Below are 19,522 nucleotides of genomic sequence, written 5' to 3' on the forward strand. Positions count from 1 at the left end.
TTTGCCTTTTCAAGTGACGCACTGCTACGAATCATTTCATCGGCACAGATAGCCCATAATTGCTGCTGATACAGAGCTAAGCAGAGGAAGAGAGGTCACAGTTTTACCGGAAGGGTGAATCAAAGAATGCGATAACAAGACATTAGAATATCTAGAGAGAGATAAATAGAGAGGAAAGGCAGGGAGGTTAACCAAGCTTGGCTCGGTTGGCTACCCTACACTTGGGGCGGGGGAAAGGGAAAATAATAGAACGGAAAGAGATAGAAAAGAAGAGGAGTAAGAAAAAGAAGCATGAATTGTCAGTTCGAAACTATCTAATATATGGTGGTTTTGGGACGTCAAACTCAATTTATTGAAACTTTGAATATCACACGAAAAGAAATTGGATTATCACAGGAAGAACAGCAAGAAGCTTGAAACTTGCAGCGCGCCGCTGAGGCACAATGCAGGACAGTAGGAAAGAGCGGACAGGTATACACTGCACAAGCGCGAAGTAACAATTGTCAAGATGGAATGGAAAATAACTTTCGGAACATGGCTAGGTCGTGGTACTGAACAACTGTCACAATCGTTACGCTTTTATCTTTAAGAAGTGCAGCACAATTGTCGAATCAGGCGAACTGGTATAGCATAACTTCCATAAAGCCCATGTATGCAGTAGTAGGCAACTCGTTGCCAGCATCGCCATTTTTGTATGGCGGGGAAAACTAACAGCTAACAAAAAATAAAATATGACAACGTAACCGTAAGCGATAGCGACGTCGTGCATTTGCCCTACATGGCGCGAAACTGAAAATTTTCCTAATATCTGATATTTTACGTGCCGCTTCTCTCCGCCTTTTACGGTCACCTTCCCTCCGCCTGCTTCGCATAACGTCGATTCGCAGGTACGAGAGATCTGCCAAATTTTTCTTCTGATTTATTTTAGATGCGAAGGATTTTATGGTCGAGGTCGATCCAGTGTGGGGCGTGACCACCCTGACTGCGCGTTCGCGTCTCCTCTCACTTCGAAACGCCGACGCAGGCTGTGTCTGCTAGCGAGTTTCTTGATTGAAGAAACCAACTGCGAGTGGTGCACAACCGTTACCTCCAAGGTGGTGCAGGTGAGACATTTCTCCTGTGCAGCCATCTTGTTCTCATCATCTCATCATTATTGTGTCTATCAAATAAAATGAACCTTCATTCATGAGCCATCATTCATTCAAATGAGCCTTCCTTCATTCATGCTTGTTATTGTGATTTCAGTTGGCTTTCACGCAGTAAAGTGCAGTCCATGTCATAAAATGGCGCCAACATGTTCTTTGAAGTTGTTCCAACAATATCAACGAAAAGGTCACCCCATAGCTATATACTTGGCAACGGTGGCGCCGTAAGGTATAACCTAGTGAACACATAAAGTAATGTTCCATAGCACCTGGTGAATGCCGCCAGAATACAGTGGCATTTCAGAATGAAACTGATGATCCCCCCCCCCCCCCAAACACACACGTCGCACATTGCACATTCGCTAAAACAGGCAGTAAGCAAAGTTGCTAGATGCTACCAAGCTAACAAGCAAATAGTCGTCAAAAAATAAACCCAAAAAGCAGCGTTGCTTAACGCAGAGAAGGTCTGGAAAATCAACCGATTTTCTCATTCATGAAAAAAAAAAACGTTATTTCAAGGGGCACTAAAGGCAACATTTAAGTCGACGTTTATTGTTGAAATAGCGGTCCAGAAACCTGGCAATGTCACTTTTGTGTCGAATAAGGACTTATTTTGATATAAAATCATGTTTTAGCGGTCCGCATCGACTTAGCGCACTTAAAATTACCCGCCTCATGAAGCTGACCGTTTCACGTCACTGTTGCCGTGCACAACGTTGCCCGGCTTTAATGTGCGGCAGCCGACACTAGTTGTAGCAGAACGAAAGGGGCGGGAGCCAGAGCAGCAACAACGAGCGTTGATCAATTTCCTGTGATTGGCATCGAGATGGCAGATGTGCTCTGGTTCAGCTGAGCGCCGCTAGATGACATGACCTGTCCAGTTTAACCGCTCGTGCCTTGGCTAAAGTCGAGGCACGAGTGAAAATTTAACCATACACTGCAAAGTACGAATCTTCATCCTCACTATTGCAAGAAAAAAAATAAATCTAGTTTTTGGTTCATTAAGTATTACGGCTTGGTGGCGCTAACCACCGCCCGATCTAAAGGGTACAGCCATATCCATCCATCCAACCACGCGAACATTGAATTTTTGAACCACTTGCTCCATACTCCGTAGTAACGTCCGGCGGTTCTTTTTTCCGTGAATAAAACAGAAATGAACGAGCAGCATTTTATTGCGTCTCTTGATGCGGAAGGTTCTTTATTCATTGCACATAGATTGATTACTAGTGACTGATTGTCTGTGGTTCGTCTGACGTCATCGGGATTATTTTGATAATGTCCTACTGCAGTGCATGTATTCTTGTGCATTTACCTTACTTTGTCGGTCAGTAGGGCACTGTTGTTTATAATATTGTCGTTTTAGTTCTTGTCGTACATTGAGTTCGCACTTTGACGTAAATAGTTAATTGAATTTAGTGCCCCTCTAAATTAAAATAAGAATTTACTCACACCGAGCCAGGTCAAGAAATTACTTCAATTTTTTTGTACAGTGAAATAATGCGCAACTATGAACAAAATCATTGATTTACTGTTCAACATTGTATCGGGCGCAGTCTCCATTCAGTTGAATGCCCGTTTTCAAGTGCATGATTAATGTGACATATTCATTCCTCAAAATTATCTTTGACTTCAACGCTCAACAACTCAAAGACATCGACAAATGCACTATCAATGAAAGTGATGATTTATAAGGTAACTATTTTTCCTGAAAATTGAAATCAATCCCCCCCCCCCAACTGCACACACACACAGCCCAAGAGAGAGAGAGAAACAACATTTATTTACGCATCCGGCTTGCCGGAAGTCACCGGCCACGCAGGGCGTGGGTATTCCCTATCTGAAGACTACGGCTAATATAGTCCTATAGTCCCAGGGCCTAGATCTTGAAGACGTTGTGCTCCGGCTAGGCGTTGGATACTCGGGCTCCCCTGATCCCGTTGTCCAAAACACTTATTATAAGTTGAACTGGCCACTGCGAGAATAACTTTACCGAGATCGTAGAAACATAACAGAGATGCACGGCTGGTGTTTATCAACGCGCGGTACTCCTGAAGGGATGCCAGGGATCACTTGGAAGACGATGCAGGCTGAACGCAGCATTCCGCCCACCGGAGACGGCTGCAGATTAGGGGCGCACTGAGAAGAGGCTTCCGGAATTGGCACACGGAAAAAACGCAGGCCCCGTGACGCTTCCGTTGCTGTAGAACACCACGCTGCTCGCCGGAAGCGCCACTCCTTCAGCTCGTGCAATGGGTGCGTGAAATGGGCCGCTCACGTGGTAGTTACACAGACTGTGCGCATCTGCGTACACGCAGCACGCATGTGAACTTAGTGCAGCAAGGTAAAGTCACGAGTGATTCCAACCATTGGGAATATTGAAATTTGTTATCATGACAATTTATTCCGCCTGGGAAATTATTGGAAATAAATAGTTCCAAGAAACAGAGATAGAGAGAGGATAGTTTATTGATCGGTGGCAAGTTATTGAATAGCCCTAAGCAAACATAGGATTTCGGCAGCCCCTGAAGTGACCACGTTTATTACGTGGCCAGCTTGTCTACAGTAAGACAGGTCACTGTTAGTATTTGCCTTAAAGATAACTATACAATATTAAATCATTTCACAAGCCTAAATCACGTCCGAACATTGTAAATATTGAAGCTTAAAGTTTGGCAGAAGCCCGTCTGGTCGGGATGATACATGGTTGAAGGTAAAAAACCTAGAGGCACTGCACCGACCAAAGTAAAAGTTAAAAAAAAAACACACGGAAAAAACGTTTCGGCTCCCACACGGATGCCTTGTTCACAGTGAAATCTTTTTTTTTTTTTGCTGGTTTGAGTTGAACGCCGTCTTGCTGAACTTGAAGTCTACGAATCTTCTTTTCGTGCGCTAGTTTACCATTTCGTGTGCGAAGACTTGCTCGAAAATTACCATGCAGCTATGTGCTTTGAAACTCGTTTGGCAAGTGACACTCAAGGTGACGACGAGCAAAGAAGGCCTGGTTCTCTATACTTCCGACTTTTTCTCGGCAGTCTTGAATCCGTGCCTGTAGGAGTTGACGTTCAGCCTTGTCGACCACGCTGAGACCAAATGGCGTCATTACTGGTTTTCCCAGCCGCAGCGAACGGGGAATCAGGCCCAGAGCCTTGCATTTTGAGTTGAACTTGAGATGGCCCTGGAACGCTGCCACTTGTGTCGACAAAGACACAAAACAGCGAATCTGCTGAACGACGGGTTGGCCGTACGCCTGACGATTTCACTGTGAACAAGGCTTCCGTGTGGGAGCCGAAAAGTCTTTTCTCTGTGTTTTTTTTTCTTTTTAAACTTTTACTTTGGTCGGTGCAGTGCCTTCAGGTTTTTTTTACCTTCAATAATTGTAAATATTGCTATGGCGATGCTTTCTTTAATTACATACCAAGTTTTGTTACAGAGTAAGAACCAATGGACCGTGAGATAGTCAAGGCAAAGCTTAAGCACGAAGCAAGCGTCTGTCACTCTTTACAACAAACACCAATGTGTCCAACTTTCCTGGCATGCACCACGCGTCTCCTTACGCATACATTATAATAACGCGTTCAGTGGTGAGTCAGTGCTCGTGTTTTCCCAATACTTGTCATTTGTTTACTTAGCGATGTTAAGACGTTGTTTCTACTGAAATGACTTGCGATGCCACCGGTACAGGCACGCTCCAGGGCGCAGGTAATAGACAGTGATGGATACGGTGTAACTGCAGAACATTAATCACATGTATGTACTTGTTAATTGTACGTACTACACCAACGTATTGTTGTAAATTGTCATAATAGCTAATATTGAACCTCCTTCTGTATATGCATTGCTTTATTTATCGCGTTTCTTCCTAACTCATTTTGTTGGTTACCGTGTTCGGTGCCATGTAAGCATGGACACTACAAGTCCTTGGGTGTTAGCTCACTGCCTTAACTTTTCTGACGCAGCAGGGAAGTAAGAGCTACTAGTTTAGATCTTTCGCGTGGAAACTGATTAAGAATCTGAAGGTTTGGGGCATTTTCCTCTCCTTAAAACTACAGTAGATCTAATAATAATACATACCGAACTTTCATATATAGATCCTACTGGAATTTTGTTATGTTGCATCCCGATCACTCCTTGTAAAAAACGCCAGGCCAGCGCGGAACGCGCAGCACAGTCACAGCGAAAGCAGAAAGAGTGGCCTTTTAGAGCCTTTTTAAACAATTTTTGGGTAACTGCTACAAACACACTTGCTGGGTACCCACTACGTCAATAATAATCAAAATTTATGGGTAATAGGCTGGCATTCACTATGCTATCTTTCGTCATTCTTCAGAGAAGCGTGTTATCCGCTTAACACTTGCAAGGAAGTTTGTGCCAATCGTTCATGCAGTGCACATGGCTGACGACGATGAGGAATTATGCCTGAAGTGGGTATGCGCCACACTTAATAGGTGATCAAAAACAAGCTCTTGTAATGGGTTGGAGCATTGGACGACCCACTCGTCGCATTGTGTGACGCCTGATTGTTCTTTTGCTGTTTTCAAAAGCGCTTTATTACTCATATTAACACGATTCCTTTCCCGACACCGAGCCTGCCTATGGGGCAAGTTCGCGAACAAGTCACCAGCGCCACCATGGCTCAGTGGCTGGCACGCAGTGGACCCGGGTTCGAACCCCACTGTGTCCTCAGCGTTCCTTATTCACTCTGTTTCTTATTTCGTGCGATAGTGGTTACGGACACCGGCGGCGGTGGACAATTACGGCAACGTGCGTGACCGTGTTGTGATCTCATAAGATCTTTAACTGTAACATGCACTTTCATTACACATCACACTGTTAATCTTATATTGGATGCTATAGTTGGTGGAGTCTATCTTGTACTAAACGATTTACTGGTTAAGTACAAGAAGTAGAATACAGCATTCGTCTAATGAAGCGGCTATGAACAAGCTGCTTACATAAAAATAAAATGCAAACGCTACAAGGAGACCCCCCTTCCGGTTTTATTAGTGGCACCTGCGTGACAATAAATCTGACGTTTTGGACGGTGGGCAATTGTGAACAACTTAGGAAATAATTATTTTTTAAATTGCAATACGCACCATCGGCAGCACATTATTGATTGATATGTGCGGTTTAACGTCCCAAAACCGCCATATGATTATAGTGGAGGGCTCCGAAAACTTCGACCACCTGGGGTTCTTTACAGTGCACCCAAATCTGAGCACATGGGCCTACAGTATTTCCGCCTCCATCTAAAATGCAGCCACCGCAGCCGGGATTCGATCCCGTGATCTGTGGGTCAGCAGCCGAATACCTTAGCCACTAGACCACCGCGGCGGGGTGCGTCATCGGTCTCACAAAAGGCACAAAGTTAATTAAAATAAAAATACAGATTTCCTCCTCTTACCCTTGCTTCTCCCGTAAATGGCTTGGTGTATCTCCACTTTTCTTCTTCGTGATAATAGTATTCGCGCATAAAATCAAGAAATAGACGAGCCGCATAACAGAGTGCTGCTAATGTGTCTGCACGTTAAAGGAGACACAGATGGATGCCTTCGTACCTGTTCTGGCTTCACCTCGGGGTGTGAGGCACTGTATCGCTAGGCTATTATAAGTGAAGTACTCAGCCAATTACAATAGACTTCACATTACATCCACGATTCGCGAGAGATGCTGCCATATTGGAGCACGAATATTGATGAATCATATCATAAGTAGATTGACAAATTATACTTCATAAACTCCAAGGACGCCAATTTACCACAGATATCAAATAATATTTGAGAAAACCAAGGTCACAGTTTCACTTCCAAATGTTGCTCAGGAATCTCCACGAGGGACGTCGAAGAATTCAATGTGTATTTTGCGTAATCTTTTGGCTCAGCGATATTGCCCGAAGCTTTGTATGTGGCCCCATACAGCACTACTTCTTTCATTTCAATCTACTAGAAGTTTAACGTACTAGAAGGATAGAAATATGCCCTATAGTCAAGATATATGACGCTGCTGCTATTTGAGCGGGAATTTCGTGTTGGCATCGCAACTCGTACTTTATTTTCGGCGTTTTTTCTCTTACCAAGCGTCTCCTCGCGGCTACTACGGGGATCATGGTTTTGGGAAATAATATTTTCCTAATATTAGACAAAGATTTTTCGTCGTTAATGTCGCTTTAAGGAGTGGCGTTATGTTCTGGAGGCCAGGCAGTTTTACTTTGAAATAGAAACTTTCAAGTTTCAAAACAGAAAGTCCAGCTGCCTGATTTGATTTGAATGTGACCAAAGAGTTGCACAGGAACCTGAAATTTTATCAACTATTCATGAACGTCCTCTCACTCATTACCTAATTTTAGTCCAAAATAAAACATGTTTTATAGAATCGTGAAAAATAGCTTGGGAAAATGCAGTGCGCACACTGGATCGTTACGTTGACGTTTCGTGCAGACATATACACACTTGTGCAAATGTTAGCTGGTGCTTCCAAAAATATTTATACAACTTAAGTAGCTGTCATCCAAAGTATAGAGATGGCCGAGTTGAAACTCATGCATTATTGTAAACTTTTCAGCTTGAACGAAACGGAGCACAAAGAAGAGGATACAAACAAGCGCCGTCTAACCACGAATGTGCACTGAAGGGAATTTTAACCACCCTGAAAACAAACAACGAATGCACAGAAATTACCTGTAATCAGACAGCTCATACAGATTACGTAGTCCACAACTTAAAACCAAACATACGGCTCCGATATGCAATCTTTTCCCGCATCTTGAATGAAGTACGCTGCCGCTAGTTCACGTGCTTTTCTGTCTCTATGTTTATGCATGATGACAGTGTTATCGAAGAACAGTCTATATCCACACGTTCTACAATGTGTCGTGAAGTGTGAGGTTGGCGTTCCCTTTAAGGTACTCTTATGCGGTCGAAGTCATTTCTTGATGCATATACCTGACTGGCCTATTTACACTCTGCCGCAGAAGAGGGGTATCCTATAGACCACACCAACAGAGAAGGAAAAGAGGCGGAAGGTTTCGATGTTTAACCGTGCAACCCACACCTGAAGTTCCTCTAGCCGTGTTCTCAATCGCACAGGCTTTTCCAACTTTCTGGTTCGCAGAAAAAAAAAAAAAACATCGACGTCAAAACTTTTTGCTATTCTTTTTATTCGATGAGACAGCCGGCACACGTAAGGCATGACAGCATATTTCCTGGGCTTATCACCTCGTTCACCGGTTACCTATTAGGGGGGGGGGGGGATTAGCATTTCATGATTAATGTTTCTGAGACTTCCAGAAGAATATGCGCAGAGAACCCAACATTATTTAGTCGATCAATTTGCCGCCGAAAGCTATCCTGGCATTTGAGAATGCAGGACATTTTCAAGGCAGAATTTATTGCGATGACATTCTTAATAATCTTAGAATGACCGGATGTCTAAGGAAGCCAAGATTTCTTGGAACGCGCAGAGAAACGCCAGCAAATATTGCCACTTTGCAAAAACAAACAGAGGTCCAAAAACTGCAAACAATGTTTACTCTGTAAGTAACAGGTGAAATTCAGCACAAACAGTTTTTCATTAAATAAGTTCATAAAGTTAAAAAGGTTGAAAGGGGAACAATATTTCCGAAAAAAGTATAAGGTACTCATCAACGTAGCGAAATAATTTCACAACCAGATTACGCGCTTCACAGTCGATAAGCCGGTCGCTGAAACAGCCCTCCCGTTTCCTTCTCTGTTGGCGTTCGATGCCCTTTTCCTGCAGCAGAGTGTATATAGGCCAGTCGGGTAAATGCATCAAAGAAAGGCCCCAACTTAAGGAGCACGTTGACGTCACACCTCGCGACACATTGTAGGGCATGTGGATGTAGACCATTCTTAGATAACACTGTCATTATGCATAAACATAGAGATAGAAGGGCACGGAAAGTCGTGGAAGCGTACTTCATTCAATATGCCTGGTAAGATTGCATATCCGAGCCGTCTGTTTGCCTTTTAGATAGCGAACTGCGTACACTGTATGAGTTCTTTGATTACAGGTAATTTCGGCGCATGCGTTGTTTCTTTTCAAAGTGGTTGAAATTTCCTTTAATAAGCTTCAGCTCTGAATTGAAGTACATTAAAGTGCAACAAAATTTTTCAATATTTCAGTTCATGATAGGAGATATGCTCATTTCTATTCAATTATGCAGTTTGGTAAAAGCTGCATAAGGAGCTCCATTCAAGAGAAGTTGATTCGAACATCACGCGCAGTCACGAAATTAGTGCAAGATACTGTGTCTTCAAAAATGTCATGCTTTCAGGGTATATGAACAAGTCTACGTTTTGCTCCCCGAGAGAAAATTAAAGGACACCTAATGTGGTCATAAGCTGTGGAGAGTTTGAGGAAAGTTCGTCGGGTCAAATAACATGATATTGAAGAGGTTGATGCCACTGGCCAAGTCAATGTGACAAACACACGTTTCGGGAGCCTCAGAGGTTCCTTGATCACACTGCAGCAACTAAGAGCTGTACGCCACTCTTTTTACTAAAATATGACGCTGTGAGCGATAAACGAATGAAATATCCAAACGAGTGAGTTCTTCTTTGGATCCCGAAACACGTGTAGCTCTTCTGTTACGGTATCACTTCGAAAAATTCTCGTGGCTACGCGTTGACGACGCGATTCGCAGCTTCCTCACCTTAACTAAAGTCTCGGTGTTCTAGTGGTCCTTCAAGCTTTTGTCTTCCTCTCAACTTGGAACAGTCAGCAAATATGAGTCGATCCACTGAAATTTCGAAGGACACATCAGCATGACTAAGCAGAATTATGATGGATACGAGTGAACGCCGAACTTGCTGACAATGAGAACAAGTGAGTCCTCATTAATATTTGCCTAACAAAGAAAATGAGCCCTTGAATCCCCAAGCAGAAGAAATGTTCTTTAGTGAGTATGCATTTGTTGTTTTGTTTCGTTTCATCACTTGCTCGGGTCGCTCGACGGCGGCAACGTGATGCGCAGCGCAGTTTGCATCGCACTAACGTACACCGGGAAATTCGGACAAAGCAGTGCGCACACCTGTACTTGGCGCCTCATTGTACATTCTGGGCGCATAGCGTCACAACTGAAGAAAGCGATACAGTGGTGCTTCTGACCTGCTATCGCGAATCGTTTGGTTGAAACGTGGCCTTACACACATGGCACCCTTTCCTTCAAGTATTTTAGCACTGTCCACATCCGTTTAGGGGGCAAACTTCCCTAGCAGAAGAAACAAAGAAACGACTTTTAGCTACTATACCGAATTGCGGGTGCGCCGCACATACGTACTCACTTGCACAACACTGCGAACGTTCTTGATTACAAATTTTTTATGGCATTTAACGATTCCGTAAGATGCTTAGCAGTGCCGAGACAGTGAGACATACTTATTTGTGTCTCACGAAACATTGTTATGCACAGAAAGTAAATGACTTGTTTAACACTGTTAGGCGTCACTTTCTTGAAACATCTGAAGATTATAGTCGGCCCACGTGTACTACTTATTTGTTGAGCACGTATAGGCCTGTTCGTATTGTATGTGCTCATTTCACGAGAAAGCCGGAGAGTGCTATATATCCCTGCACCAAGCGCCCTATTTTGATTTTGGTGGGCGCATCCGGCTGAGCTAGGCTGAATCACATAATAGTCAGTGTGACTATATTATTCTAAGTAACGCTGTGTAGCCCTCACCTATGTTCGAGTGAGTGAAGCACATATTTAGCCTTATGTTGTCGACCTGTGCGTATATATGAGCGTAAGGCAGCGCAAACTACAAGCTAAAGCTAAAAAGATGTCTACTCACCCTTGTGTCGTTGTCGTACATCTCAAGCCTGTGTCCAGGAACCACGTTGCGCTCGTTGACGTGTCGTATGGCCAGCCGTGCCGCGGCCCTTTCGGCACGACCACCTTTCGCGGCCTCGCAGCTGCCCGTGAGTTCGAACAGGCCGAGCAGGTACACTGTCTTGCGCTCCTCATCAGTCAGGGACGGAAGAGGCTGGAATGGTTCCCGATACTCCAGCAGCGGTGACGAGTCGTTTTGCAGCGGTAACAGGTCATAACGTTCTTCCCAGGATGGCGACGACAGTGGCTCATCTTGCCCGCTGTCAGTGGCATTCGCGGCGACCGGGTCGTAGCTGAACACCAGAGTGGTGTCATTGAAGAATACGTCCCAGGGTCCCGTCTCGTTGAGGCCGTCGGACGGCCGGATGTCGTAGTAGCTGGCCGGCTGCTCACTCGCTAGCGTTCGCACAATGAGAAGGCAACAGGAGAGGAGGGCGCCGCACCGCAGACGCCTCGCCGTCACCACCATGGAGACTGGCCGAACAGCAGGCCAAGCATCCCACCAAGGCCGATTATACGGGCGCTACTAGTTATCGCGCCAGATGCACGCACTCAGCCACGCGCTTTGCTCGCCGCCGCCAGAGAGAGAGAAAGTCCGACGGCACGTCTCGCTGTGGTCGATCATCTTCGGCGATGCGTGCGAGCTAGGTTGTCTCTCCTCACTCGTCGTAGGTCTTTTTCGTCATCCAGAGCGGGTGTAATTCTGCCGAAATGAAATGGCCTTCGCAGTTGAGTCCAGTGTCCGCGTCAAAACAAAGCACGGCGCCCCGCGCGGCTGCCTTCGCCACGCGTCCAATATTTTGAGAGACAACAAGGCAGCCGAGTGCTCCCGAGGGAGCGTCTCTACAACGAAACGGCCGAGTTCAGTTTGGTCGAGAATGTAAGAGGCATGGATAAGAGGAGTTTCTGTGGCGCAAGCTAAATTCCAGGCCTTGAAATATATAAGTAAAACTGTGGAAAATGACACATCGAAGCTTACTGCAGAGACATAGTTCGCAGCATACCACAGTTTCTTGAAGAAAAATTTAATGCAGAGATTCATACAGAAAGTCTTCTCGTTTGCTATATCTTTGTAGCTGTCCGTCTGCTTTTTGCTTTGTCAACTTCACAGCACAACGGCGCTATTTCATTCTGTTGCTCTGAAGTTACCGCTGGAACGTAACAACGAAAAACACGTAGAAAACGCAGTCATATTGTTTCCGGTATTAGTTCTTATAAGCATAAACCTAACAGAAATGATCGCGACTGGCGATGTCAACAGTTCGCGTTTTGTTTGCAAGAGGGATGAGCTTTTGAGGTGAATGTTGTTGGAATTTATGTCCCTGGACAGCATTCTTTAGAAAAAAAGTATATGCTGGTGTCGTTGCTATAAACAACTTGTGCAGTCAAATCCCAGAAGCCTTGAATGCCTCAACGCGGCACTGCCATCCGTGTATGCACCTTCAATAAACTTTGGAAAACACGGTGATTATCTATTGACGAACTTTCCTCCTAGCAGCCGTGAAGGTGTGCGTAATCTTGAATTTTCTGGGTTCGAGAGTATAGCGCTAATAAAAGGGTGTTCCGGCGAAAAGCTGTGCGTGACAAACTACAACATCGGCCACGCCAAAACCGTTCGCCTTCAGGATATCTCCGCATGCGAGGTCAGTGAAACGTTCACTCGGGAGAGAACTGTTTACTTCCAAGGAGGAAATGCACACAGCTGGCGGGTCTTCCTCTACATGCCTCTATCACGCAAATCGAATATCGCTGGGGAAGACGCCAAGGAATACATATCTGTTACATAAATGTATTCTAGGTTTTATTTACACCACTTAGCGGAAAGCTGCAGGTTATGCTAATACATTAACAATAACTATAATGTAATTAAAGGTTTTCATAGAATACTTTTCTGACAACTTGTCTGCGCAATGAGTATATTTACCCGTGGGAAACTTCTGAACAGTAAAAAGCTTGTTTTCAGGCGTTAGTTTCTAGAGAGCGATTTCTTACAACCCTTTGCAAGCATATCATTGCGGCAGTCTGGTTAAAGTGAAAAGAGCAACACAATACACGACTGATGGCAGTGATTCACTCTACACATAATCCATTCCTCCCTCAATTGCGAAGCAGTAGACTTTTCTACGATAGTCGTAACATGAGGCCTCTCACAAACGAACAACTACCAGGTGACGAAAAACTCACAGCTGGAAAAACGGGTGGGCTCAACGCAGTTTTTTTTTTTTTTTCAGACGAGGTGCTTCATTATTTTGCTATAGCAGCAATAATTGAATGGGTTAAAAACTGGGACGTAGAATAAACTGCGAAGTTCAGAGAGCGGCCCTTGTCCAAGTCTTGAAGAATACTGCAGTGCAAGCAACATTAATGCGAACAGAAATGCCTTATGCGACTAGCGAGTATTGACTCTGCAAGTGTTACCGGAACACCGCGCCACTCTTTGTCCCGCGCGACACCTGTCAGTGTACTGCTTTGTTTGACGTCTTTCGCTCCAATCGATGTGCTTAACAGCTTAACCAGCAAGTGGCCGTCAGACATATTCAATTGCTAAATGGAGAAAATTTCTTCCTGATAACGCGTTGCATAGAGAGTGAGCGGCGGGACCTTTGTCATGCCCGCATTACAGACAGGTAAGATGGCGAAGGAGAGAAACGTCTAACCGTACGTGCTGCCATTATAGCGTCGTCAAACTGGATGTTTTTGAGGCAAGCAACAGTTTTTGCCGCACAGCTGATCACGGCAGCACCGTGCGTTCTTGCGTAAAACTTTGTATGAACAGCGCACCTAAAGTGCGGGACTCTGCCAAGGCGATCACCATGCAAGTTGTTAGTTTTTCTTAATGATCTATAAAAAATAGCGTCTATAATCGGTTGCATACAAAAGTGTACCGTGGGATCACAAAATCTGCTGCTCAAAGAAAAAAAAAACCACGCACCAGATCACTGGAATGAAGAAACTTATCGCACTTCTCTGACCCTTTGGGTGGTTGTCTCAGAGGTCAATAAACGAAGCAGTAAAGAACGCCCGCACCGAGTCGGGATGGGTTAAGAAACGCCCACACAAGAATCGCACGACTACAAGAACAGCTTGAACAAGATTGAATCAACTTGCATCGTTGGCACGCCCACACAGACAAAAAAGCATAAAAGCTTCAAGATGTGGCCCGCAAGCACATTGCCACGAAAAGGACGAGAAGTCGGGCGGCTCGTGTCAACACATTCAACTTTTGCCCCAATCATCACGACGTGGGCCGCCACACTGCCGAAGTCATGACATTCCACGCCGCCAAAGCACTTATTCACATATGAAACAGTAAATTGAAGCAGAACCGTTGCCGTGTCGTCTGTGCAGGCTTGAAGGCGAGTCTTCTACGTAGCAACTCGGAGAAGAAAACACACACCAAGGTTGTGGGCCTGCCACGCGCCGGGCAGTCGACGGCAAAGATCCGTTTCGGAACCCGATGCTCAGCCGTCGCTCACGGCCGTCGCCGCTTTGCGTGTGAGCGACTTGGAGCGCGCGCGCAGGTTATCGGTGTGCCGGAGGAGTGGAAGAGGAGGTGCGTACGACGCCTTCTCGCGAATGGAGCGCCACTCACCGGCAGCGCCGGCCCGAGCAGGCGACGAGGTCCGGTCGCTTCTTCACGTCGGAGACTTGGCAGCGGAAGGACTGCCGTGGCCTACCAGGCATCATTATTTTTTAGGGGCGCAGCACTGTGTGGGATCGGATTGTCCATCCACTGCCCCATGCCATGCTCTGTGCGAGGGATAAATAAGGTAACAAGGCTAAAGCAAAATAAACTACTCAAATTGCCAGTAACTATTCGCAATAATGAACCAAAATTCTAATAAATTCGGCAGGTTCCAAGTACCACGGGAAGCGATGCTATGCGAAGCATGCGAAAGTAAGGTGACTAGGTTGTAATTTTTTTTATTAAGTGAAACTTTATGAAATGGCGCTGGAGATAAGAACAAACGTACGCAGACATATGTTTAACAGTCACATATGTTTCACATAAAAAGTTGTTTACAGCTGCGTAATGATGCCAACAGAAACATGCACATTACCAACACCAGAAGCGGTAAGCACATATGTAGTGTTTGTGCTTGCGAGAATGGTCGCCCTAGGTAGTGCTACATAAACCAACTACAGTAGATGGTGCTTAAGTATAAAACTGACGTTACCCGACATGACTACTTCACCACAGCAGTACATAAATACTGCCACATACGTTCTTTTCTTTCTGTTGAACGACCAATTGCACATGTAGGTAATGTGTTATGCAAATCGCGCCAGAATTTTCGAGATGATTCCAGGTTATTTTAGGATCATCTCTCAGACTTGAGCTTACAAACACAAAGAGCTTAGTTTATTCTCGAACAAACGCTGCCACCACCGATAATACTCGAATGTTCGCTGCCGCATGTCTAAATGCCTACGTGCTCTGGCGCGGTTGAGAAGTATCGACGGTGTTGCGAAACGCACCTCCGACGACGTTACGAAGGGCGCTACGAATCTCACCGCTGCAACCACTGTTTCGAAAGACGGCGACGCCAACACGGTCCCGAAGGCGCCACTGCTTCGAACTCCGCCGGGAAGGTCACCAGCCGTTTGGTATAGCGTAGGTTTCTCAGCTCGCGACTGCTTCTGCGCAGAGCTGATAGACGAGCGGACGAGACGACGGTGAGTTAAACAAGGTTTATGTACAGCATATATACAGAGGCGTTACAAATTCGGCACTGGGGCCGACAGAGACGCGAAGAGCCGAGCTCTTCTCTCGGCTCTTCGCGCATATGGACGACGAAAAATGCGCACACCGTGCGCATTTTTCGTCGTCCATATGTACATCGCCGTCGGTGCGAAGGAGAAGTAACAAGCTCCGCTGCGCCTGCGCCCAACTACCCTGCGATGAATTCTACCGCACCTGCGCCGTACAGCCACTGGGCTTCTTAAAGGGAGGACCAAGCCATCACCGAGACCACTTGGCAGCAGCGGTTGCGGCGGAAAGAACGGCGTAAACGAACACGGTCTCTTCTTCTGTTTCGCAGGTTGGTGTTGTTTCTATGCCCGCTGTAAATTTGGTTGTGCCGCAACTACTGCTGCTACTGCTGGTGCTGCCGTGTAAACTACTGTTCTCATTTGTCGCTTTGTGCAACTATGCCCCGAGATGGAACATGCTTTGTGTGCGATAAGCCGTTCACTGGGGACGTCGTATGGATTGAATGTAGCGACTGCTGTCAAGCATTTCACGCCGGCAAATGTGCTGGAATTTCTGAAGCAACTATCAAGTCCAAAGGGCAGGCATACTGCGATGCATGGCGCTGGCCTAGCTGTAGACGGTCGAGGTTGCAAGCAGCATCAGCTGAATCAAAAGAACCGGGCAGTGAGGCCGACATGCAAGATGTCCGAATTTGGATGAAAGCTATTAACGACAAGCTGGATAAACTAGTACTGCTCAAAGAGACAGTTGAGAGCATTGACGACGCGGTGCAATACTTGAGTGAGAAATACGACGAAATACTAAAAAAAAAAACGGAACAAAACGAGCGTGACGTCAAGGACCTTAAGCGCAGATTGGAAAAGGTTGAGATGCGGGACCGAGAAGTAGCTGAAGTGCAGGCAGAAGTAGATAATCTTGAATGGAGGAGCCGCAGACTCAACCTAGAATTCCATGGAATACAGGAAACGGAAGATGAAAACTTGCTAGAAGCGATCAATGCAATGGCAATTAAACACCAGTTCCCGCCACTCGCAGAAAGTGATGTGGTCGCCATTCATCGGCTTCCGCCCAGAAAAGATAAGACGCCGGTCGTTATCTGTCGTTTTGCGAAGCAAGCGGACCGAGATTTCTGGTGGAAAAACAGAAAGAAACTGAGCAGCCTAAATGAGCACTTCTTCTTGACGGAAAACCTGACCAAAAGAGCGCGTGCGCTGTTGTTTGAGGCAAAGAACTGGGCTAAAGAAGCGAATTTCAAGTATGCATGGCACTCAAACGGGAAAGTTCTAGTGCGTAAAGCTGATGGGGAGAAAGCCATACGCATCGCAAATGCTAGTGATCTAAACAAACTAAGCTAAAGAAAGAAGAAATGATCAGCTCAACACGGCTTGCGTAGGAAACGATTCTTATGTGCTTCCGGAAGCGTTTTCGCAGAGTTTAGGAAATTTCTATTTAAACTCGTTTAAATGTTTTCACTTGAATGTGCAGTCGGTAAATAATAAACAGTCCGACCTTAGCCTTTTTTTCGAACAATTAAATCATGTATTCGACGTCATAATGTTAACTGAAACATGGTCAACAGATGAAGCCAGCGTGTTTCGCTTGCCTTCGTACAATACGTTCTACCTTAATCGAATTTCTGGTCGTGGCGGTGGCGTATGTATTCTAGTGAAAAAGGTCCTTGACTGTGACCTAATTCAAAATTTCACCCACTCTTGCAATGACTTCGAATTTCTATCAGTTAAACTACAAAATGTGGTTCTTGCCGTTTGTTATAGACCACCAAATGGCGAAACGGCATCCTTTCTGGATTACCTGGACACGTTTTTTGCGTTCACTAACACAAATCGCTTAGACGTTGTGTGTGGCGGTGACATGAACATAAATATGCTCAAACAGGAAGCTATAGTACAAAAACTTGATATTTTGCTGAAATCTCATTGCTTTTCAAATATGATCACTGTCCCTACAAGAATCACACAAATGTCTTCGTCCTTGATTGATTTGTTCTTAACAAATATACCGACAGAAAACCTCAAGGCTGGTGTTATTACTGTAGATTTGAGTGATCATTTGCCAATATACATTTGTTGTAGGAAACACTTATGTGACAAAAACAAACCGAACACATTTTTCACCCAGCGTATAAACGAACAAACTCTGAAAATATTTTCGGAGAAGATTTTGAGGGCTCCTTGCACGAATATACTTAAAATGAATGAGCCAAACAAGGCGTACGAAGAATTTTTGAACATACTAAAGCCAATTTATACTGCTTCGTTTCCTCTGGTTAAAACAAAGCAGAACAGGAAAGTTCGTAAACTCTGGATCAACGCGGAACTTCGGAAAAGAATACAAGAAAAAAATATGTTATTTAGCCGCTATCTTAAAACGAAAGACCCTAAATTGTTTAAAGAATTCAAGGTTAAACGAAATCGCCTAAATAAAGATCTCAAAAAGGCAAAACAAGAATATTATAACAATATGTTTAGTTCAGTTTCTGGGTGTTCAGATATAATGTGGAAAAGGCTAAATTCTCTCTTAAATCGCAATGTGTCCACAGGTTCAGTACATAGCATGAATCTTAACGGCGAGGTCATATCAGGAAAACCCTTGGCCGACACTTTCAATAAATATTTTGTAAATGTCGCAGAAAAATGTGATGTGAGTAGTAACCTTGGAAGTGTCCCATTTATCGACAGTACCATTTTTCTTGATCCGACAAGTGAGAATGAAGTGAAAGAATTAGTTTTGAATTTGAAAAACAGTACAGCACTTGATATTGACGGGATACAAGTTCAACCTATAAAGCATGTCATTATATTCCTTCTTCCTTATATAACGCATATATTCAATTTGTGCCTTGGCCGGGCTGTTTTTCCCACTAAAATGCAAGTTGCACGCGTTACCGTCCTCTTCAAGAAAGGCGATAGAAATAACATGTCGAATTACCGGCCTGTGTCCATTCTGCCAGTCCTATCGAAGGCATTAGAAAAACTAATATTAAAACGGCTGACTAATTTTGAAAGGAAGTTTCCGTTGCTTCATGACTCGCAGTATGGTTTCCGCAAAGGCTTCAGTACAGAATATGCTCTCATGGCACAGAAAGAGTACATTTATCAGCAATTCGAACAGGGAAACGTTGTGTTGGGGTTGTTCGTAGATTTTACGAAAGCTTTTGACCACATTAACCACAAATTACTTATAGAAAAACTGGAACGGTACGGTATTCGGGGAACGGCGGCATTATTAATACAGTCTTATTTGCAACACCGTAATCAGATTGTTAGCCTGGGTGGTTGCAATTCCGATTCTTTGTCAATCGTTGCAGGAGTTCCACAGGGAAGCATTTTGGGACCTTTCCTCTTCAATATTTACATTAATGATATCGTGAACATCTCCTCTAACGTAAAATTTATAATATATGCAGATGATACGAATATATTTTTAACAGGAAAATCAGTGAACGAATTAATAACACATGCAAATCTACTGCTGATTAGATTAGAAAAATGGACAAGAGAAAACGGTCTAAAAATAAATGTTGCAAAGACTAAGGCTATGGTATTTCATGCTAAAAATAAAGCGGAAATTGTAAAACAAACGATCTTTTTAAATTCCACCCCTGTCGAGATAGTCCCTTCTCTTAAAATATTAGGAGTAATATTTCAAGAAACATTATCATGGGATCACCACATACACTTCTTAGCTACGAAGGTCTCTCAGGTAGTCGGCCTTGTGTACCGAAACAAGCACTTGCTTCCTTGGAATATTTTGTTGTTAATTTACAATACCTTATTTTTATCAAGAATC

At 44.5% G+C, this 19,522-nt stretch overlaps 2 protein-coding genes across 4 annotated transcripts in view; one reads left to right on the top strand and one right to left on the bottom strand.

Annotated features, from left to right (window-relative positions):
• The window catches only part of GABA-B-R3 (gamma-aminobutyric acid type B receptor subunit 3), a 207,209-nt gene extending 192,673 nt beyond the window's left edge, over nucleotides 1-14,536 (bottom strand). For all 3 annotated transcript variants that reach the window (XM_075882248.1, XM_037429129.2, XM_075882246.1), the window contains exon 1: nucleotides 10,961-14,536. In XM_075882248.1, the coding sequence (XP_075738363.1) occupies nucleotides 10,961-11,467 (507 nt within the window). In that variant the 5' untranslated portion in view covers nucleotides 11,468-14,536. The remainder of the gene's footprint in view (nucleotides 1-10,960) is intronic.
• A 1,613-nt stretch (nucleotides 14,537-16,149) lies between these two features.
• LOC119162490 (uncharacterized) lies at nucleotides 16,150-17,067 on the top strand. Its single transcript, XM_037414809.1, has one exon. The coding sequence runs from the start codon at nucleotides 16,150-16,152 to the stop codon at nucleotides 17,065-17,067; it is 918 nt and encodes a 305-aa protein (XP_037270706.1).
• Nucleotides 17,068-19,522: the final 2,455 nt, after the last annotated feature.

Source organism: Rhipicephalus microplus, chromosome 2 (assembly GCF_043290135.1).
Source record: "Rhipicephalus microplus isolate Deutch F79 chromosome 2, USDA_Rmic, whole genome shotgun sequence".
NCBI lineage: Eukaryota > Metazoa > Arthropoda > Arachnida > Ixodida > Ixodidae > Rhipicephalus > Rhipicephalus microplus.